Source organism: Odontesthes bonariensis, chromosome 7 (assembly GCF_027942865.1).
Source record: "Odontesthes bonariensis isolate fOdoBon6 chromosome 7, fOdoBon6.hap1, whole genome shotgun sequence".
In the NCBI taxonomy this organism is placed as follows: Eukaryota; Metazoa; Chordata; class Actinopteri; order Atheriniformes; family Atherinopsidae; genus Odontesthes; species Odontesthes bonariensis.
Window position 1 is genome coordinate 16661822 of NC_134512.1, and position 23675 is coordinate 16685496.

General features: G+C 39.4%; 1 protein-coding gene across 1 annotated transcript in view; it reads right to left on the minus strand.

The window, feature by feature from the left end:
- Positions 1–545: 545 nt before the first annotated feature.
- The window catches only part of sema3d (sema domain, immunoglobulin domain (Ig), short basic domain, secreted, (semaphorin) 3D), a 30900-nt gene continuing 7770 nt past the window's right edge, over positions 546–23675 (minus strand). The window contains exons 3-18 of the mRNA XM_075469729.1: positions 19679–19839; positions 17464–17526; positions 17217–17336; positions 17035–17128; positions 16391–16519; positions 13579–13715; positions 11775–11889; positions 11487–11556; positions 11243–11387; positions 10428–10650; positions 9968–10056; positions 9723–9764; positions 8788–8945; positions 7381–7445; positions 6853–6992; positions 546–1831 (exon numbers count right to left, since the gene is read on the minus strand). Coding sequence (XP_075325844.1) covers positions 1373–1831; positions 6853–6992; positions 7381–7445; positions 8788–8945; positions 9723–9764; positions 9968–10056; positions 10428–10650; positions 11243–11387; positions 11487–11556; positions 11775–11889; positions 13579–13715; positions 16391–16519; positions 17035–17128; positions 17217–17336; positions 17464–17526; positions 19679–19839 — 2210 coding nt within the window. The 3' untranslated portion in view covers positions 546–1372. The remainder of the gene's footprint in view (positions 1832–6852; positions 6993–7380; positions 7446–8787; positions 8946–9722; positions 9765–9967; positions 10057–10427; positions 10651–11242; positions 11388–11486; positions 11557–11774; positions 11890–13578; positions 13716–16390; positions 16520–17034; positions 17129–17216; positions 17337–17463; positions 17527–19678; positions 19840–23675) is intronic.

A 23675-nucleotide genomic window follows, 5' to 3' on the forward strand; every position in this document is an offset into this window, starting at 1 on the left:
TATTTCTACTGTCATACTCAAAGGTCACTTTCTCTAATCAGTTAAGAGGTGTCTTGTGATTGTGTTCATGCCTTTCATGGAAAATTTCAGACTTGTGCAGCGTACAAGCACTCTGTATAATATAATCAACATTATTACATAAGTCTTAACATATAAATCAGGTCAGATGCTTTAGATTGTATAATGCTTGGGTTTCACATTAACTCTACTGATATTTATGCTTTTTCAACTTTGTTATCATTGAAAACCTAAAACTTTGATCCCCTACTTCAACATTTTGCCAGATTTCCGGAAGATGCCTATTTCCTTTCTTCCTCTCTTACAGACACACTGATACTAAACAACAAACCAGCTGGTCGTGAATCATTCTGACATCTGCATACTGTGTACAGGGACTTGTGTTACTATATCAGGACAGGCTTACCTAAACCAACCCTAATGCAACATGGCTGCTGTATGCTTAAGAGTGCCTGAAACTGCAGCAATAGATGTGTCAAAGATTGGTTTTGTCTCTGACCAGAAGTAAAGTACGCAGGCAATTCAGGAAGGTTCTCAGTCAAATTTATTTAAATATCTCTCAAGGACAGTAATAAATGAAAGCATCTATTCAAACTACAGTAAATAGGGAATAAGGGATTGTACAAAAATATGGTATTTTGTCAGCCAAACATGATACATCAGCATTATTATAGCTACCCAGAACAGTAATTAGACAAAAATGAGCATGCTGTATCTCCTGTACATGTTACATAACTATTTACAGTAATTCAACATGAATGCAATGCCATTACCATGTGCAAACTTTGTTTTGCATTCATATTTTCACTATTTCCATCAAGTCTTCTATTATCATCATTTTTTTTTGTACTGCTGGGAGAAAATGATAGCAAACAAAGCTATTGAAAAGCTATCATCACGTTGTAACCGTTCATCAGTTGATGCTGTTGATGACGTTTTCCATACGGCATAAACAAGCCTTTTAGTCAGTAGTGATGTCTTTGAAATTTTAATTTCAGATTTATCCAATGAAGAGGCATCTTCCTTTTTTGAACATTCCAGGAAATTATGAAAGGAATATTCAGAGAACGTAACCGAAGAAAAAAGTTTTTCCTCTGAAATAATGTCCATTTTCTTACAATCTGTGGTTTGCAGATAAAAGAGTGGCATATCACATTTCAATGCTGCGTCTAATTGCTTGGCATAAATATTCAAATCTTGAACTGTCATTTCATTACAAATGTTCAATGGCGTAAACTCAAGAGTTAAACTTCAAATGTACATCTGACGCTGAAATGTCACAGTTCTGTGTCCCATCAGTTTCATCATCAAGCTTGTTAATATACACAGCTGACCTCAATGTTTCTCTCCTTTACTACTCTGTCCTCACAACCCTCCCTCGCTCCTTTCTAACTCTGTCTCCCTCCCTCTCTCTGTGGTGTCTCCTGTTCCTGCTCTTCTTTATTTCCTGGATGTGTTTCCATTTGCCGGTTCCTAAGCCTCGTCCGCGCACCCTTGATGACCTCTTATCCAGCCATAGGGAGTCACAGTACTCTTCCAGGGAGCGGAAGGGAGAGCTCATGACTCTCAGGTAGTCTTTATAACGCTGACGGGACTCTGCTCCGTGGTGTGACTCCACTGCGGCGTCTTCACTGAGCTTGGGTTTTCTGTCAAGTTGTCCGTGTGTAACAAGTTGTAGCGTGAGACGGAGGAGAGTGTGGGTGAAGTGTGTGTGCTCCTGAGCCACACAGATGTACACACCAGCATCAGAGTTGTGGAGGGAGCGAATCAGAAGTCCTCGGTCTGTGTGGACAACACGATCATCCAGTGCGACCTGAGAGAGAAAAAGAGACGTATAATGTGTTAGATAATGTTTAAGGTTTTCTTTAAAATGACTGTTGTCCTCATCAACCATTTCTACAGCATTTGTACAAACTGTCAGGTTGTTTCACCTAAAATGAAAACATATCTTATAAGTTCTGCATATGTTCTGTGTTCCCAGTCTGTAGCTACTGAATAAAGCTACAGGACAAATCACAAAGAAAAAATAAATATTTTCCTGTGAGGTGTTCTGGACTGCAAGTAGAAGGTGGCATCAAAAGACAAGCAAAGTACAGATACTACCAATCTGTTCCACGGTACAGTATCTGAAGAAACACACAGGTACTTTGTCACATTCAATCACAGGTAAGCTAGACAAAGTCATACTTCTCTCAAACAATGAGTTATCAGCACTTAAGCTTTATATCTCAAACCTTGTGCAACACATACATTTTCACGCAAGATTTGTATCCAAGGTGAGGTAAACAAGGTAATAATCCCTGAAACAGGAGGCACAATGCGTTGGGTGTGGTATCACCCACAGCATGTGTGCGGAGAGAGCTTTAGATGCTTAATGAGTGTTTGTTCTGGAGGGCGAGTGTATGTGCTTGTCGCTTAGGTGTAAGGGCAAGTAGAATTCTAATGTTAATGTTCGTCTTTTCATTTAGCATCCACCGTGATTCATCAGGTGGTGTGGTGCAGCTGTTGCCAGGGCCTAAAACAACACAGCTGTGTTGAAAAGGACAGAGAGGAGCATATGTGTGCCTTGCATGTGCAGCTCCTTCAAAGGTGTACCTCCCCCAAACCTGCTCTGATCCAAATTAGGTGTAACTGATATGAAAGCCAGAATATTGTTTTGTGGCTTTGTTTTTGCTTTTCCTTACATACAAGTCAGCGTGCATGCTGGGTGCATGCGTCTGTCTGGGTGTGTTAATGTGTGTCTAGCTCTGTGGTAGTGTCCAGGTCTGACACTGATGATGTGTTATTCAAGCGGAAGCAGACCTTTAGGCTTCAGCCTGTCTGACAGTTGACCCTTACATATATTACTACTTCATGCCTTACACATTCTTGTTTCCGGACCTCACAAAATGAATGGAATCTAAGTTCATAAACATCTCACCTGTAAAAGTCTCTGTCCACTTTTAAATCATCCAATTTATCTGCTCATTAGTGAGTCTTTTCTAAGCCTTCCCTGCCATCCAGTATGGAAGCATCTGTGACTAAATATCAATGCCAAATATTCAAACTTGCCCAGATGGTCTCTTTATTTGTGTGCATGTGAGTGTGCATGTGTACGTTTATGTATGGAGATACGATTAAGCAAGCATCCTTCTACAAGTGATAGCATTGCTGCAATTAAAGGTGCTGTAGTGCTTGTTCTATTTTTGACAGCACACACTACATTTGTATGTTTGTCTGCATACTTGTGGAGCAAACTAATGACACCTAGCTTTTAATAAAATAATTAGAAATGCAAGAAGTAGAGAGCTTCATGGTTTTTGGAAGGTTGTGTTTAGTTCTAATGAGCACCATCCATCATGTGCAACGTCACCCATACTTTCCTTATGAGTAATTTTCTAATGGGTAGGCATTCCAGTCTCCAGGAGGTGAATGCACGCACAAAAACACACACACACACATGCTCGTGCAAAGATGTTACGAGAAAGACAGCTACAGTTCTTCCCTCTAATATATTTAATAGCTAACTTTTGCCAACACGATAAGAGGAGGGGGTGTACGAGGAGAATGAATATTAGAGTGGACTGCAGGTGCTGTGAACAGCTGGCAGAGGATGCCTCCATCAAACCCAAAAACACAGCAGGGAAAAACTGTGCGAAATTGTGGAGACAACATGAAAGGTGCGAAGAAACAAAGTGGACAAACTGAGGAGCAGGAAGGCAGGAAGTGAGGAGAGATTAGGGTGAGACTGATGAGGAAGGCTGAAGGACAGGGGAGAAAAAGGGATGACAGACAGAAGAAAACAGAGCAGGAGGAAAACACAGAGATTGACAGAGTGAAATGAGCCACACAGTTAAAAGATCACCTGCTGCTCAACTGTGGGAAAAAGGCTGACAAACAAGGATATCCTACAACAACAAACCCAAAATGCAGATTCTGGTTTCACACAGATACATTTTTTAAGTCCTGCTCATACAATGCAAACATACATTCTCCAGGTTTTGCATTCATCATAGATGTGAGTAAATTGGATCAATTTTAGGGAGAGAGAAAGAGAAAATAAAGGGATGATGACAATAAAGCCATGTCACGAGATACAAGAAAACCAGTGGATGCTATTTAAATATTTTGAACACTGAAAACCACATACTGTCATATAGTTTAAATAGCTCACATTACAAGTATTTGCCTTTCAACGCCTCCAAAAGTTCACAAATCGTATCTCTAAGCTTCAGCTTTGCGTTGCTCACTTAAATTCCTTCACTTTGTGTTGACTGCCAGCTACAATTTCTCAAATCAATCAAATCCTCACAGTAACTTTACATATCCCCCACGACAGAGAGGTAAACAGCAGAAGTAATTTCTTTTATTTTTTTCTACTAACAAACGGTCTGAGATCATTATGGAGAAAGGAAATGTGTTTGAACACTGACTTACTTTACGGAGTCCAAACAGTTCTCTCATTCAACTTGGCAACAATGATTGTAGTATGTTCATGAAAAGTTTATCCATGTTAACGAGTTTCAGACATATTTAGTCATGTTCTGTGGGTTTTTGTTATATTTTTGGTGCTACAGTTTTGTTCAGTTTTCAAAATTTATGTGTCTGCATTGATTAAGTTCATCTTGGGGGCTCTCTTTTGTTTAATCTCGTTTGTTCTTGTTTCTTTTCCTCAGTCTGCTCCTTGGTTTTCTCCTTAAGCGTTGCTGTCTGCCTTTCCTAGTCACCTGGATTCACTTAGCCCCACCTGACCGTAGTTTGTCATTGGCTCCCCCCTGAAACACTCCCTGATTTTCTTTGTTCGGAGCCAGATTCATGTTATTGTTCAGTGTAATTCATGTCGCATGTCAAGTTTAATAAGTTCTTATCAAGATTTCTCACTGTTTTTAGATTATCTACCACAGTGGTGCTTCTTTTTTGTTTTAAGCAAAAGTTATATATTTTTACTTGCCTGTGTTTTGCTTATGAGGCCTAATCTAGGCCCATTTTCCGCTATTGACTCTTGACATGTTTAGTAACTTTATGTAGGTATCGATGTTCCAATTTCCTCTAGCCTTAGGTATTCCGACTTTAAACATTTGAGGTATTACTGCCAAAGTTTCTGATGCAATGGCTGCATCTCATCACGAAAAAAACAATATTATTAGTGTGTACAAAAATTAACCATCAAATATTTTTCTGTAAAGTGTAACCTGAGTTATCTAAATTATTATTTTAGAAAGAGAGATTAAGAAATTCATTAAGCTGCCAGTCAGTCAAATGGTGGCTCTTCCTACTTACCAACTGGAAGAGAAGACTCAAAATTTCACTCACATAGAGGACAATTTATGCACACGTTCCAATAATTCAAATGCTCTTGGAACAACAAATCTGCTGTTATTTTGTCATAACCTGTATATATATTTTTAAGCTTCTGTTTGTTTGTTTAACAGTCATTTCCATGACATAACAATCCTGTGGGTGGAAGAATGCCTGCATTCATTCCTTCATCACTTTGTCTACAGTATGAGAGGTCACAAATAAGAGCATGCTTAGACACACAAACATAGAAAACACCCCATTGTGTTCATTACCCAGAAACACATGGCTGTCCTTAGGGAGAGATCTGTTATGATTTAATCTGTAGGGGGTACATGGAAAAATTAAAGAAAACACATACGCACGTGCACACACAGACATACACATAGACAAAAAAACACAGGGTTTTCTGAAGCGAGCCAGTAAAGAAACACATGAGTCTTTTGTGGCCTCTGCACCTGTTGGTGCTTACACTCACCCCTGAGAGAGAGGACAGGAGATCACGGTGGGAGTAAATTATACGGCAGAGAAGTGGAGACACAGATGAGGAGTGAGTGGGCTGAGCAGTATAGGGGGCATTCGCAGTGAGTGTATGATGGTTTGGAAGTTTGGATTGGGGTGAATAGGGCACTGAAGAGCTGAGTAAGCACATCTTTATTGTGTCATTCCAAAGGGTCATCATCAATGAGTACCTCTCTGCACTACAAATATAAATACCTCTATTTCCCTGTGTATGTTTCCTTCTCGATTCACTTTTCTCTGAGTTTTAGTGAGACTGAGATAGTATTAGTAAGCCAGAGATAGATGTATAATTCTCTAATAGTTAGAAACTTAGATGTTAGTGTCGTACTCTGGACACTGGTGCCAATTTACTTTTTGAATTTTCAATTTAAGAATGCAGAATTATCTTTATCTTTAGCAGTTATATATGTTCAGCATTATAAATGTAAAATGCTTTCAGATCCTTTGAAGTTTTCCAGTCATTCATTTTCCATACACGCCTCTTCCTATTCAGGATGAATCATGTATGGACCTACATCTGGATCTGAACTCGTCATGTCTGAAAAAAAAAAAAATCGAATCCCCCTCATTCTATTTTTCAGGCTGTCTTTCATGTAAGTTTGATATTGTTCATTTACAACAGGTAAAGGTCCGGGGATTCAGTAAGTAATTCCTCATCTCCCTAAAAAGTTGCAAACATTTTTAGAATGCCATGGACACTCATAAACATCAGCAAGACAGGCAATGATGTGATTTGTTGCTGGGTGTTTAAGATTCAGACTTTGGTGCCTGTAAAGTTGAAGTCAGGTATGTTGTTTTTGAAAACTGAAGTTCTTATGTAACAAATAATTGTCTTTGGCAATGTAACATCCCTGCTTTCTGACATTTCATTAAAAAAAAAAAAAAAAAACCCTCAGGTGAAGAAAAGCAAATAAAATGTGCACCTTCCGACATCAGGCAGAGGGGAGTGAATTTAAACTCTGGAAGAAACCGACTGAACATACTCCAATGTTTCGATGGTGTGAGTGTACATGTGTCTACGGGAGTTGTTCTGACCTCCTCCCTGCGTTCAGTTCCAGGTCTTTGTATGTACCACCGAATCTGTGCCTGTTGAGATTTGGGGATACACTCGAGGAAGGTGGAGTTGTTCTGAACTCCAAAGAGAACCTTGTCCTCCACTTGTCCCCCACCAAGACCTGAAGACAACAAGGCTGTTATTCCCCTCCAAATATTTTTACTTATTCAAACAAAAGTGTATCGTGCCAGGTTTCCACAAGTGATTGACAATATAGATATGCCCAAGAGTTTTAGAAAGGTATTTTTCATGTCACAAGTTTTTATGACTCAGGATATACTGCAAGTTTAAGGTCATTTCCATGCTGCAGATTGATACTGGGGCTGATAAGACAACTCTTTTCAACTTTATTGCATGTCTCATACTACAGTATAAACAGCTTAAATGCACTTTACATATTACAGTATCTGTTGAGTAGATTTGCATGAATAGATTACTTGGTAAGAAGGAAGACCTTCTGACAAAGGCAGACACTGGATGAACCTGTTAGGAGAGCAAAGTCTACATACTGTCTTGTGTGTCCCAGCACTGAATGGCAGGATCTCCATGCTTGATGTCCTGCCTTCTGGCTCTCCTGTACGGCAAACACACACATCATAAACAAAATGCATTCCTATCTGAATTTACAAAGTATGTGTTGAACAGTGTGGACAATTCAGAACAATTTGATCAAGCTAGTCAGGAAGACAGTTGTTCAACCTCAGTACCCAAACACACCTTGGGTCAGCACCTCAAGTTTTAAGAATATTTCATTTGAGCACAGTGATTCCCTCGATGTTGAAAATCGATTAAATTCACTCAGTACTTCACTTAAATATTCACATTAAAACACTTTAATGTTATATAACTATACATTAATTTTATTGGCAGCTGATGACAGAGGATAGTAATTTCTAATGAGTATCTGACTGTTTTCATTTTTAGTTAATTTAGCCATTAAAGTGTAATCACATATCTTTGGTGTGTGTCTTCTCACATACATGTTCATTTGTCAGATTATCAATGTTAGCATTGGATTAAAGCCTAAACCTCTCATATATTTAAAAATTCATTCAAAAATTCAAAAATTCATTTTCTTTTTTTATTCAAAATACACTAGTTTATTTGCATCCTTATTTGGTGTTGCTCATTTGGGCTCCTTTTGTTTATATTGATTTCTTCCTCCACTTCCTCCCAATGAAACATCTGTAGCCCACATTCACTAAAGATCAACTTTCAAAGAGCATTGGAGACTAAAAACAGGGCCTCTACTCATGCCAAAACAGCATCCCCACTGGCCAAACAATATGACTGTGTGAACTAAAAACCACAGGGTTTTCGATTCTGTAGAGCTTCAATATGCGCCAGAAAGCACAAGACCTAAAACAAGGGAGCAGTAACATGAGAAGATGTTGCACCTCCAGACTAGTTCTGGAGGTGTGGAATGGCAGCGCTATTAATCAAATGAAGAACAGCAAACATCTCTATGTCTGGCCTCAAAATAACTGATGCCCTATAACATGACATGGAAAAATACTGAAGATGTGAAACAAACCAAAAGAGAAAAAACATATCAAACTAGAATTGTGTATTCATGAAATTCCCAAGTTTAAAGAGCCAGGCACACAGGAACATCATACAAAACCAAGGCATCAAATGGACAAATTAAAGCAGTCTGCATACGTGCTTATTTAATTTTAAGCTGTGAATCATTTTTGTTTGCTTTAATAATTACAAATTTGTATTTGTTTGCAAACAGAGTTTTATTATTTCTCAATTCCAAGATGACTATTCATGTCATGTCAACCGCTGTGGCCCCATTATTATGTAAAAGTCACCACGTGCGTACATAGATGGGTGAATTCAATTTCAAAGACTTTGTAAACCACCAACATTTAAAAAAATCTCTGAGTGCAGTTCTTTTACTGTTTTTCTACCTCTTAGATGCAGGGATGTATCGTGAGCATGTGTGTCCATCCCAGGCGCAGTAGGGGTCTCGTGCCAAGCAGCATTCAGCACAGGCTTGACCATACAGGTGACATCTGCTGAGTGAAACCTGAGCTAGTCCCTCACTCGATCCCACGTAGAGCTGTTGCTATATTGACACACAGTGTCACTTTAGTATAGGTACACAGACAATTCTAGTTTGTTATCCATGAGGAAAACATTTCTGGTTTGAGTGCAAAAAATGTGCTGTACACTTAGAAGGCAGAGCAGAAGCAGTACAACTCTGCATAATCCAGCTACAGCATATTTCTTTTTCATATGCAGTTAGCTCTTAGTTAGCTTTGACATAAGCTGAAACATATTCATCGCGGTGTGGAAAAATAACAGTTGTTTTTCTTTAAAAAAATAGCTTTATCGTGACTTTTTTCCTCTTTCATGTTCGCTTACTTCATTCATCAAAATGTTCTCTGAAAGGTGTTAATGGAGATCAAAGCAATAGCCATCAAATGTGTTTTAATCCAAAATGTCCAAACATTAGAATGGAATCTGTAATAGGGCAACTGTGATAAAAAAAAAAACTCTCAGTCTATGCACTTCTGACAAATGCAAATCCGATGATCTGATCTGACTGGCCTAAAAACTCCAGCAAGCAGGCCCATAGACACATACACAGGTCAAACAGTGCTGGAGATTAATGGAGTCTGTGATTAGGGTTGAAGTGTGTACTGACACTCATGACCCCCAGTTAACGAGCCGGAAGGGTGTGAGAGCTACAAGAAAACGGTCACCGCTAAAAATTTGAATATGTGCGTGAACAAAGAATAAATAAAGCTGTATGTCTTGTGAAACATGTGCACATGTCAAAATACATGTGGTTTAAATTAATGCAATCAAGCATAATATGAAACTGAAGAGAAAGACAAACCTGTTTAGAGGAAATCTCCAAATTGAGAATGGGGGACGAACCCTGTAAAATAAAACAAATGTTAAAAAAAAAATGTTTCTAAATGGTTGATTAACAACTTATAAAATCCACCAGCCTTGAGGTTAAACAAAAAAGTTAGTCTGTTATCTCACTGTTAAAAATTTTATTAGATTCTATTAGACCAAAATTGCAACAAAACTACGTCCACAAGTATTTTTCATGTGTGGTTATGTTGTGCACCATACCTGGAAAACCTGGAGCTCCTCAAGAATCACTTCTTCAGTTGACCAGTTCTCTTGAGTGATGCTCACTACCTTCAGAACTGAGCCGGCATCTACAACAGAGACAGAAGAGATACGAGGAAGAAAAATGGGTGAAATCAATCAAATGTCTCAACGGTCATTTGCAATCAGAAATGAATGATGTAAATCTGGATTGTCTTAATGTCCACACCAAATTACTTCTGTTCATCAACAAATGTTCAACATTAGTCCTTTATCAGACTGTATTCATAAGGTTCCTGCAGCACAATGCAATTTAAAATGTGCAAGTATGTCCTTAGTCCTAGGAATGGATACAGAATAACATCCTGACCACCCATTACCAAAAGCACAGTCGGTTTTAAGTAAATTAAATTGAATGTATAACTACTGCCCTCTGCTGTTCAAAAATAAACTTTAAAAAGACGAATGAAGGTTTCCTCACCTGTTCCCAGAAACATAACCTCATACTGTCCATCATCTGCCAAAACTCTGTCCACCACAATGTGAGTCAGAATGTAGTCCACTCGGACACGCGTGAACACGGGCCTTCCAGTCAGAGGGTACACAGAGCGGTACATCAGGGGATGATATCGAATGAAACTGATGACCTCATCTGGAAAGTCTTTGGTGGTCTTGATCCTTGGATCGTACGTCTTGCTGGGACACTAAAGAGGAAAATATAAACGTTTGACTTCCTTACCATGATTAGAGACAGTTTTTCATCTGTCTTTTCAACTTTTCAAATATAAAGTGGAGTCTCTGTGAACATTTACCGGAGTGTGTCTCCTTCTAGTGGACAAAGTAAGAACTGCAAAAGGCAGAGCACATATGGAACATCTGTGTAACTCCTGCTCCCCATCTCCGTGTATATAATAGCTCAAACTCAGTGCTCAGTGAACTATGCACCTGAAGCTTATACAATACCTCCTTCTTGCATACCATTTCCTACTTTGATTACATGTCTTAAACAAACTAAATGAGAATCTGATTAACATGCCAGTGACCTCATTGAAGCCAAACTTATATCATTCATAGCGAGGCTGCATGTGGATATGAAAGCATACCCTGCCGCTTTTAAAGTATTTCACCCTTAGAACCATTGCATTTCAATGAGGTCATGTTTATTGTTTATTTTTTAATTTGGAAGAAAGCTAAAGATGTTTTTCTAATTTGTGAAAATAAAGCTACGTGCAGCTAGGAGGGACTGAGTGGTAATGTTTTTCCTCTTTGAGCTCCTCGGTAAGGTAGGTAACGCACCGTTCCAGGACGGGGATATGGTATTCTCCCCTCGTATTCTACCCATCTGTGATCGGGCCCCTCCTTGTGGGCGTAAGGTCCATTAAAAGCAGCCCTTATGTCGGCCATGCTATACACACACACTGCTGAGCCGCGGAAAATGGAACTGGAAGGAAAGGGAAAATAACAAACCAGGTTAATCCAAGAGAAAATAAAAGTAGCCCACATGTGGTGTAGATGATGGTGTGATGAAAACTGAATTTACCTGGAAGTAGTGAAGACTGCATATACTATTGGATTTTTGTCATCTCTGGTAGGGAGCAGAAAAATGTCCTCTTCAAGAGAAAGGCAGTAATATATAGGTTATTTTATTGGCTTTCTCTACAAAGACTAGACGTAGCTGTACTTCCATCCTCAATAATCTAATACTGGCTACTGCATCTGCTGTTCCAACACTAAAGTAATCCAGTCCTTTAATAAAGTACTCTCAGAGGCCTACAAAACACAAGTCAATTTACTGGCCAGTATCATTTTTAATCTCACAGTCACTTACGGAGCTCATCAAAGTGTGTGTCCACACCGTCTGGTCCAGGGACAGAGCACACAAGCCTGGCTTTGAGGAAGGTCGTCCATTTATTGGTCAGACTCCTCAGCCCTCCCACATCATTCTGGAACACAAGCGCATACTCCATGACAAAACCATAGTCAGAAAAGTGCAGCTGGTCAACATGGCCTTGAGACAATTGCAATTTATAATACACACATTGTAGTAAACTGCATTTCAGTTGTAATGTTGTGAAAGGACTTGCACAAGGGACACAACACACAGCACCACAGCCTAATTCTGGTTTGCTTCACTAATTAGGAAAATAAACAGGTGAACCACATGTCTCTTAGCTAACACAAAGGAGACCCTCTTACTGAAATTACACCTGGAAGTAATTGAAAAGGGAAAGGAAAGAGAAAGATAAAAAAAAAACACTGACAGAAGGGGGGAAATCTAAAGAGGAAAAATGAGATAATTGAAAGTGCAGCAATTTAAAAGAGAGTTCTAAAATCAAGAGAGGTTTCTGCATGACAATTCAGGTTTTAGCTTAGCATTTGAATTGCTGTTTTAAATCAGCAACCTTTGACTGAGCTATGTTAAGAGTATTCAAGTATACCTCTTTGTAATACATGGAAAACAAGCCCTTGTTGAACTTAGTTGGTATCTGAGCGGTTTAGAAAAAGGCTGTTATGTTACAACACACACACACACACACACACTTGTGTTTGTGTCTTCAATCCTTTTACGTGGAAGAAAAAAACACTCACTGATAACAAAAGTGAAGGAAAAAACACTGAGGGCACAAGAAAAAGAGATGGAAGGGGAAAAGAAAGGATTAAAATGACCTGTAATACAGAGAAGAATCTCCTCACAGTCTGCCTTACAGCTTACTCCCAAGTCATAAACATGCTAAAACCTTTTCTCTAAGAATTTAGCAATAGATCTCCGAATGTTCGAAGCTAACTGCAGTGTCAGCTGGTCCCATATGGAGTGACTAATGACCCTCTGAGGTACATAGAGGTGTCGCCAATCGGCAATCTGCTTCTGTACCCGTCTAAGCTTACAGTTGTTTTGACATTCTGTAAAATAGAATTTTATATGCACTGAAATATGATCACATGTCTTACAACATTTAACAACTGACAAGAGAGAAGGAATTTCCAAAATGATTAAATCATGCATTTGAGGTTTAGATACATGCTTTCAGTAATGCCATTTTGAAAGATTAATTTGATCTATTCTTCCCTTAGAGGTTCAAATTCTAAGCAGCTAGAAGCATCTGTCAGTATATACAGAGATATACAGCATCACATCTGCCAGCCCAATAATGCATATTAAATCTATTCAAAGCAAAAATATGAAATTTCACTGCAAGAAAATACCATCCATTTTTTAGTGGGGAGCACTTGCAAAACTTTAAGGAAAAAGAAAAAAAAGACAATATTTAGTAGACCTTTCAACTGTTAATCCAAGTGGGATTGTAATTGCTTCTCAGCTACATCAGAGCAAATCGGAAAAAAGACTAATATACTGGTATGGCCTCCTTCCAGAGGGACATGAAAGACTTCTGTGGGGCCAACACAAAGATCCTTATCTGATCACACCACTGCAGGAGTTATGACTTCCTCATTCTATGGAAAAGGCCTTGCATTCCAACTGTAGGGCACAGTTAAAATCTTACATCCTGTCCATATCCATCATATCCATATCGAAGTCTTCCATCCCCCTCCTGCTCCCTTAACTGAGGTATCTTCCCTTTGTGCCTCTGCTCACCCAACACTGTCCACACATTTCTCAAGTAATATCTCACCTTGCACACACGAGCCACTCGGGAGAGAATGCTCTTGTCGTTGCCTTCCCACGACACCTCACGGAAGAAAAAGTATATCTTATCATCGTCCGGATTGTACGTGTCAGCAATGGGATGAGCAGAAATAAACCTGGCCTCTGAAGACACGGAGAGGAAAAGAAGAAGTGTGTTAAAAAAATCCAGTTAATGGTTTTGCCATGAACCACAGTCTTGTGGTGGCATTAACACAACACTTAGCATGTGTTTATTTACAGTCTTGCCCAGCTTTAGCAGAAAGCTGTGATTGACTACAGCTTTTCTTATGGAGCAAAAGCTTAGTTAAGCTGCACATAAATCTTTAGTTCGTCCCACACTTTGCCATGTGGGCTAATGCAATGATGAATTTAGATGACTTTAAAAGCAGTTTTGTATACTTTTATATGATTTCCAGCTTGTCTGACGATATACAGTATATGATACAGCAGTGTGGAGAAAAGATCCACAAGGAGCTGAAACACGCTGGTTCAAACATCTGTATGGAATCACTCCAATTAGAGATGTTTTCAAAAACGCACTAAAACCTGTTTTAAATGATTCTTTTTAGGGAGCTGGAACAAGTTGTAAAGACAACCCTCGATACTGGATGAAAACATTAGTGTCTGGATGTGTCAAATGCTGATGTTTTCACCTAGTGAGAGCTGGGTAAACAAAATAAAACCCAGACATTTTATATTTCTTCTCATCATATCAAATCCTGCAAGACAAAGGAGCCGAGTCTCATTCCCAACATGTCATATAGTGGCCATGGAGGTATTATTTTCATACATGACTTTATCCTAAAATTTGTTCTGGTTCTTAAACCTAAACAAACTGCGAGTGGGAATTAAACTAAAATAATAGTATTGTCAACTGAGTATCACCCAAATCAGTGCATGTTTTCCACAATATATTGCAGATTTCAGAAAAAAATTATTTAAATAAAAAAAAGATTGTTTTAATGTTATTGATTAACTGAAGAGGTCTCACTGAGATCTAGAAGATAAAAAATGTGTACCTGAAAATGTGGTTTTCAGTAAAAAATGGAATTGTGTAAGATACATGAAAAAATGCTTTGGGAACAACTTTTGACTCCAATATCTCTATATAAAATATATATTTTTGATAGATAATACACCTTCTGCAAAGTTGAAACAAAAATGTTAGAAGAGTGAGTCCTCCAGTTGACATTGGTGAATATTATTTCACTAAATGGCTGGTAGACCCTGTAATGCGGGATTGAGATCTTATTGACTTAGTAATGTGTGAGAATTAGATGCTTAAGTTGTGTCCATCCGTAACTAGGCTTGTGAGCTCAAACAGCATAAAAAAAAATATAATAAACTTGCCTGCAAATAGCTTGCATTTCAAGGTTTACATATTAGGTAGCCCAAATGTGTCTTGTACTAATGATGATACTTAATCTCAAGATTAAAACAGAATGAGATCAAATCAAATTTACCCACGCTTCAGTTGTGATAACAGCCCTATGGTAAAGAGTTGCTTGATGTGATGAGTGCAGCAAACCACAGATTCACTACCATGTGACCTCAGTTTAGTTAACTTGCTGTTATGTATTACTGACTCATTGTCATGCTATAATATCTCACCCAAGGCATTGTTACTTAAAAGGCAACACAATAGTATTTTTTCCACAAACGTTCTCTGGTGAAAACAATTAAAAAGACCTTAACATTATTTACTTTTCAAGGTTAAAAAAATGTGTAAGATCAATTTCTATCTTTCCTAATTCAAAATATATTTTATGTACCTATGACTATCCAGTGTTTGTACTTAAAAACCTAATATGCAACATTTTACATGGCTATTAGATTAAAAATATATATCATTACCTTTGTAATTTAGAAAGTACAAATATGTTTCTTTATATCGCTTCTATCTAATGACAGTCTGGACTGATGTGAATTGCAAAACAACTTAAATAAATGATTTGGCTTTTGGTTACAGAGCAACAGAAATGAACATGATGTGAGAAAACATAGAGATGAGAAGGAAACCAGAAACAAGACATCGCCATCACTGTCCTTATGGGAACAGGTCCAAAAGCTTAAGAGTTGCAGTAACATTACATCAACATTAGCTCAACCCCTAAAAGCCGAGCCAAACACCAGAGGGTGATTCCCCAACTGGAACAGCTTAATAAACCGCAGCTAACACACTTGACAGAAGGTCATTGTTAGTCATGCGGTGCTGGAAAGATGTTCCACAGGCTCACAGGAAAAGAGACACTGGAAAATAAGGTGAGCTCTTTCTCTCCGCCTGCTCTGTGCCAACACATGCTGTTTACACACACCAGGAGACACTGGGACGGAGGGAGACATAATTACTCCAAACATCTCTGATCGCATGGTTGTGAAATGTGGAGACCATATGCAAGGACTTAGATCCTGGAGACAACTGTTGATACACGACAGTCCGTCAGTGGCTGTAAAACACTCAAGACCAGAGCTGCATGCAGAGAGGGCTCCCTCCACATGATGCATGCTCGTGTGTCTAAGTGTACGCATTTGGCAGTATGACTGAGACTGTGAACTTTGTGGCTCACTGTAAATTCCCTTGTAGGTGTGGTGCCTGTTCAGCTAAGGCATTCGTATAAAAGTTCCAGCTAAATGAATAAGTGGACTGTTTCCTTCCCTCTGGAATGCCAATAACCATCCTGAGGGCACAGAGAGACTCTTTGTATTAGCACAGATGCTGGAAGTTTCGTGAAAAAAGCAACAACAACTTTCAAATGTGCTCAACGTGTCAATGTGGATATGTGCAACCATGTGTGTACCATTGATCCAGTAGTCTTCAGAGATGTCTGTGCGTATGTAGTGCTGGTCAGGCGGAGGTCCTAGTGAGCGTGTGAATGTTGTGTCTTTTCCCAGGAAGTCTGAAGATGTGCCCACATACAGGTACTGATCTGGAAATATGTTAAACAGTTTTGATATTAATTAAAGATCAGCACACACAGTATTATTGCTCATAAAAGATAAAGTAAAATAGTAATGTCTCTAAATTTCAAAAGTAATATTCAGTATCTGCACACGAAGAAAACACATATCTTAAAACAAATCTGAAAGTGTATTGTTTGCTTTAATAGATTTCATTAATCACTGCATAACCCTCAGTGAATACAAAAACACATACTGAGTAAGTCTTCAATTAGCATGAGCAACATTTGATAGAGAGACTTTAAAATTCTTGTTGTTTACAGTTAGCCACAAATAAAGTGTGCTGTTGCCTGAGAAAAGTCAGCTTTTCTCATTCATAATATGAAGGATGATCAAAAGAGGGCTTGGAAAACCAAAACGATACATGAATGCAAATCTACTTAACAACAGAGTGAAGAGAAACATTTATTCCCTGGAAGATTGTGTTCTGTTGCAATGAAATTTCAGTAAAGGAATTGTCCAAATACACCTACAGTCATCTTACCTGGGAGAACTGAGGTAAATGGCTGCAAGGGATCAAAAGGACACTTCAACCTGCCAGACTCAACTGTATTAGACAGGAGTTGGAAAACACCATCCTGGGGGATAAAAAGGAGGATAATATTTCAAAATATTTAAGCCTACTCATGAACTCCTTCATCTTATTTTCACTCGTATGAACTTTACCTCTCTGCGGCCAGTGATTTCAATGAAGGCACAGGTGGGGTGGAAGGCTCCTGTCCCACAGGCATAGACATGTGTTCGGTTGTAATTGTGGAGGACTCTGATAAAGTTAGCACATTCCAGCTGGGACAAGTAGGGACAGAAATAAAACTAGGATGAACTTTGATGGAAATCCTGACTGAACGCGACAGTGTCCTTGGAATTCTAGCATCCGTAAAAAAAAAAACTGACGTTGCTTAGAAACACTTACATTTGCATTTTTGCCGGCAAGTTTGCACGTTTCAACTCTGTCCCTTGGAGCAGGCCAGTGGATCTAACAACAGAGGACAAAATTGGAAATGTTTTAAATCTCATGTTGAAGCCAGAATGTGAAATTTAGGCTTCAGATTAAACCAGTTCTCTATAAAATGAAAGATTATTTATCTCTACAAATACATTTAATGTTTTCATCATTGTATTTAAGAAGAACATGTGTAGAGTTTCGTTTTCAGTGTGCTGTACATCTGCTTATGCCACAAACGTTAACTTTATGAATGAATAAGAATCTGTAAAGGGTTCACAAGACTGCTGCCAAAATGGAGAAAATCATGGAGGAGAAAACAAAATGCTCCCGTCTTAGCGTATCCACACTGGCTACTTGTGCATTATGGAGTAGAATATAGAATTTTATGGATGTTGTTAAAAGGTAAACTCTTGACCGCCCAATCTGATATAAACCATGAGTGCATGCCAAGATCCTTTGAAGCGTTTTTAGTGGCTTTTTAAGGCTTAAAACAAGAGTAGACCCGTCAACTTTGGAACCAATCGCCAGACAGGTTCAAGCCAGACAAATGTTAGTTTTTTTTCCTCCGTTTTCTCCTGCATACAGAGCAATATATAGTAAAAACACATGTGGAGATAGCAAGGGCAACAAAAAAAAAAGAAGCATGTTGATTTAACGCTGTTTTAACCATGTTTCTACCAGTTTCACATAGAAACTTAGCAATTCACGTTGAAAATGACTCTGACATTAATTATACTTCTGATAAAATTCTATCTGCATTCATCTGCACTTTTTATTACGTTGCATTTTACATGCATTCATTGAAAAGTACATAAAGTATAACTCAAACTGTGTTGTGTCCACACTGAATGACTGATATCAGTTCCTACAGTGATTAACACTTGCAGGTGCTGGTACGAGAGATCAGTGTTTCTTCAATGTGCCTAGTCATGTTCATACATGTGTTAAAACAGGCTTATGTTCTTAGCGTGTTACCTCTTCTAAACCCTACCAAGGAGAGCTATCGCCAAACTTATTCATGGCTGAAGAATTTTTACAGAAAAACAGTGTTCCAATGAGACGTGTTGATTTGTTACAGTGTGCCCGTGTAAAGGCTTAAACAGGTTGTGAAACCCTCTTTGAAGTGACGTGGTTTTATCAAAGCATATGTGCTTTTTTTTAAGACTATGTTTGAAAAAAAAAAAAAAGGCAACACCGCAACTATCTCCTGAAAATCAAGGTAGAAACACCTGGCGTGCTTGTGAGCATCATGTTTGTCTGTGTTTTATTGGCTGTTGGTCCCATTCCAGGTATGCTTCTGCTCAACCTCATAAACACCAGGTTTCCCCTGTATGTGGGGATCATGTTCGCTGCCAAGGCTGCTCCCAAAAGGATCACGGAATTGCACTTTTGCTGCATATCTCCTTGGCATCAGTATCGATGACCCGAGAGGCAACAGAAAGGCAACAGTTTGAGAGCAAGACTATGAGTTAAAACAACTAGATAAAGATCAAATAAACAGTCTTCCCAGTGATGGATCAACCTCAGCTGCATAAACACACACTCACTTTTACAAACTTTAACACATGGCCCCCGTCCAAATGCATGTGTTTGTGTAAATGCGTAATGGTGAATGTGCATACAATGCAAATGTTTATGTGTGCTATTGTCTGTAAGTGTGTGCGTTCATGTGCCCTCCTACATGATGACCCTGACCTTAGCAGACAGACAGCTTCAGACTGCTGATGACTGAGAGGCGAGCGCTTCTCGAAAACAAAACACGCCTGAGTGCCTTTCAGCAGCATTGTAATGGAAAAAAATACCTTACGTCACCCCACTTAATGGCAGGGCAGGTATAAGTGTCATGAGATGAAGCTGAATGGCAGTGTGTGCTATAATCAACCATCCATACTAAATAACTGAGGTTAGGATGTCCTAAGTGATGAGTTTAATCAGTCGAGTAGAGAGAGCGGCGATTTTTTTCAGGAATGTCAAATGGTGTAGTGACCCTTAAAGCTGCTGTAAACACGTAGAAGTCTTTCTAAACAACCTCTCAAGTGTGGTAAATGGCCCAAATAGATAGAAACCCAAGAGCTGTTGTTTGCTTACAGAAATCACTCTATTATTGGCTTTGTTCCCTGTAAACCTGTGTCATTTGTCCTCCCTCTACATGTAATTTAGACATTCCTGTCTTTAATTTTACCTTTTTTGGGGCTTTGGCCAGATTGTCAGGGTCAAGAAGGTAGATGTGATCCCTGGCTCCCAACAAGAGACGACCCCGCTCCTCATCCAACAGCAATGAGTGGGAGTGCAGGCCAGCAGCTGGGCCCAGAAACAGAGACACACTGCTAGCCTGCATCAATTCTGGCCAAGAACAAGAGTGAGACAGACAAACAAAGTGTGTAAAATATTTTGCAGTGCACTTTAGGGTTATAGTTTCCTTTTAAAAACGCACCATCTAGAATCAAATTACGGTTTGCATTTCAGTAAGATCACACTGCTGCAGACAAATACAAGGTTGCCTGGTCAAGAGAACCATTTAGAAGACCTTGGCTCGACTCGACTTGAGTTCCCTTAACCTTCTGTGGTTCAACAACTCAGAGACAATTGTTGATAGAGAAGATAGATGAGACACAGTAGCAGCCATTTGGGCAAGACATACCTACATAAGTGCACTATTAGATGTCTTTATTGGGGAATTTTCATTGGAACTCTGTCATCCATTAATATCTTGTGTAAATATCTTGCAATATATCTTTGAGTTGGAAAGCGGCTCAAAAGTAGATGAGGGTTTTGTTTGTCCTTACACTCAGTTACTCAGCTTCCCCACATAAACCTCATTTGCCAATGACTGAACCTCATCACAAACATGAACTTTCGCTGTAGTGTGTGGCACGGGCTACGTGAGATTAGGTCATGATGAGGGTATGGATAATATCTGTTTGCTCAACCATCTCATGGAGGTAGTTTGCTCTGGACTTGCATTTACAGTTGTAGCACTTTAAATGGTGTGTATTCAAAGAGTTAAAACATGTAGCTTGTTTTGGCTAGTGGGTCAGGGACTCCCTGCGTCCAGGGCTCATAAAAACGAAAGTTTTCTGGAAGCTGGATGTAGCTACATTCTCTGCCGAGCGTTGTGTCCTTGATCTCCTTGATCTGAGGAAATCTCTTCCATCACCAGGCTCTTTTCAGCGCACCGGTATAGCAACATGCCTTGAGTAAACACTGGCTCAGAGCAAGGGAGTCCTGTGGGAGTCCCTCTGAAAGGATTGACATTGTGATTACCCTCTTGGTGTGAAGGATTGGAGAGGTTAGCAACCTTCAATATTTGAACTTCTGGGACCCCTCAACACCATGCAGTCGTGCTTAATTCCTCCTGCTAAACACAAGCTCTCACAGACAGAACCCCACATGCTGATATCTCTCCCTCCTACACACACATCATGACCCCCAGTAGACTAAACCTCAAAGAGAGATTAGGCCTTCTAGACCCTGGCTAACAGTAATCTGTTCTGTAAACACACAGCACTATGAGTCCATTGAAACTGTCTGCTTGGCTGCTGCTGCTCAGTGTGGTGCTCCACACCTTTATTGAAAGAGGAGAGTCCTGAACATCCTGAATAGCTCTTGATTAGCTCCCCAACTGGAGATCAGATGGGCTTTCAAATACATATATATTAGAGGTCAACTGATTTGGATTTTTCAACAGCTGGTGATCAGGGTGATTAAAAAAACTAGGTGGCTGATGGCTATTATACAGCCAAATGATTTAATCACAATGTTGTTGTTTCTTGTATCTGCTAAAATGAATATTTTTGGCTTGCATTGCTTAAATAAATGTGTAATAGTAATCAAAAACATTGTTCCATAGCAGCCACTTTGACAAGGCAACTTACTTGCTGGTGGTGACAGGCTGATTATTAAATATTGCAAAATAATTGGCCCAATTAATGGGCCAACCAAGTAATTGGTCTCTCATTATTTCACATATTGGAAAGTTCTACAATGTTTGCTCTCTTTAAGGTTAGTATTTAATCAGAAATATTTTACGAATCTGAATCTGCTATCTATTCAAGGACAACAGTTAAATTCAAACATGAATTAGAGAAATATTTATCAGAAATTTCTTTCCAGTACTTGGCATGTAGACCAGCTGAAATCAGTCAATTATTTTTTTATCTGTCATACAGTCAGAGTTTCCGACGTTGATATGCAGTATAAAATGTTCCTTTCATGATTCCAGACAGAAGCATGAAAGTTGGCATCAAATGTTACAACAGCCCCATTGAAGTAGACACTATGTTCAATAGATGAGTGTTAGTTATGAGCCTACAAATAGAACTGAAACTAACTAACTGTTAACCATCTTTATGGTAATACAGGCCTGTGAGGATCGGATGTGTGTGCATCACACATCAGAAACAAAGGCAGAACAACTATCGACTAAACGACTGTAAGTAGTTAGATCTAGTCACACGATGACAATTTTTTTTTTCCTTTTCATTAGCAGAGGGCCACACTGTCTTAGCTGTGAGTCTGGGTGTAACTTATCCTTCGACATGGGATTTTCATGGTAAAGTTCATGCAGTTGAGAACACTTGTTTTGAAGGTTTTCGCTCAATCAGGAATGATTTCACTTTGATCATTTCACCCTTCACTCATTGAGGCTGTGCTTTCACAGGAGGGGGGTGATGTGATGTGATGTTTTGCAGAGTGATCACTGCTGGGTGGTGTTGCTTTTGAACAGTGTGCACTGATGAGATGATGACGAGATGAGTGCACGGGGTGGAGTATTTGCTTTTGATGGATCTCTTTCTGCCTCAGTCATCCTGAGTAAGAGGGCCAAAAATGGACATTGCTAGGCTGAAGAAACCACATTTTTGTCAGATGACCATTTGCATGAATGACCAATAAAAGTTTGGTTGGCCATGCTTGTAGTCAAAACCAAGAGACACACCCTGGTAAAGTATGAAAAAGGATGCCTCAAGTATACATGTGGCCCAATTAAAATGCAGCCTTATGAACTGCTTTATTTTGGAACTAACATAAAATGAGACAAACTGCAGAGCTAAATGCTACCCTAACTGCTGAGTAAACATTGTCCCTCGCCATCATTATTTCTGCAGCTACTTGAAGATATTTATGTTGGACACTAAGAACACATGTGTATATCTCTTTCCAGCCACACTGTGCTTTGGAAGCCTTGACCAAAAGAGAGCCTTTAGAGGTTGGAGTCAGGGTGAGTTTACTTTTAGGTCACAGTGGGGATTCAGTTTTATGGAGCAAGACTGAAGTTCATTTGTGTGGTTTCTTGTGGACCATACGCTACACGAGGGATGGAGACTTTGAAGTAAAGTTTGCACTGGAGTTTAGAGTGGATTTTAAGGGTGCAATAATTTTGCTTTCCCCCCGGTGGCACAAACCAAACAGACATGCAAAGTGAAGCACAGAGACACAGTACACAGGTAATATAAATTCAACAGACTGATTGACTACGTCCTGCGGACCAGGAGCATTAGAATGTAATGCAGGCTCTGCATGTGATGAGGGTGGCAGAACTACCACAACAGTGTGTTTTGTTAAAATCATTTTATTTTCTCCCAAAAGCAATATTTTCTTAACATGAAAATCTGCCGTTGGTTTTGTATAATAATAATTTACTCTTGGAGCATGTTAAAAGATTGTGCTCGTGTTGAAGAAAAAAAGTGGGCATAAAGTAACTTAAGTGACAAACACTGAGTTAGGATATGGGCAAATGGATCAGTGAGTGAGTCAGAAGCCCCTTTCACACTGCGACCCGCTACCTTAGCGGGTCCAAATTGCACCTTCGACCCGCGTTGAGCAATGTGAACGCTTGGCGTGTTGGTGACCCGTGTCGCCTGAAGCCGAGTTCAGGGGGCGTTGCCTTGTGGCAGAGCGTCACACAAAACACATAAAATGCTGGGCGTGTACAATGACGTAGGCACAAGCCATGCGTCGGAGGTAGGGTTAAATACACCTTGAGGGCTCGTTTTTGCAATTGTATATGCAGTTCATGGAGATGTTATTTTACGGGGTGTGGATGGTTACAACGTGGGATGCCGCCGAAGAACATATGCGGAGAATACAAGAGCACTAGTCCCCGACATGTGGCGGTAAATAACGTCCTCTGCTCGGAGGCTGAGGAGCTCGCGGACCTCCTTGTCTCCCCAGTTGGCCAT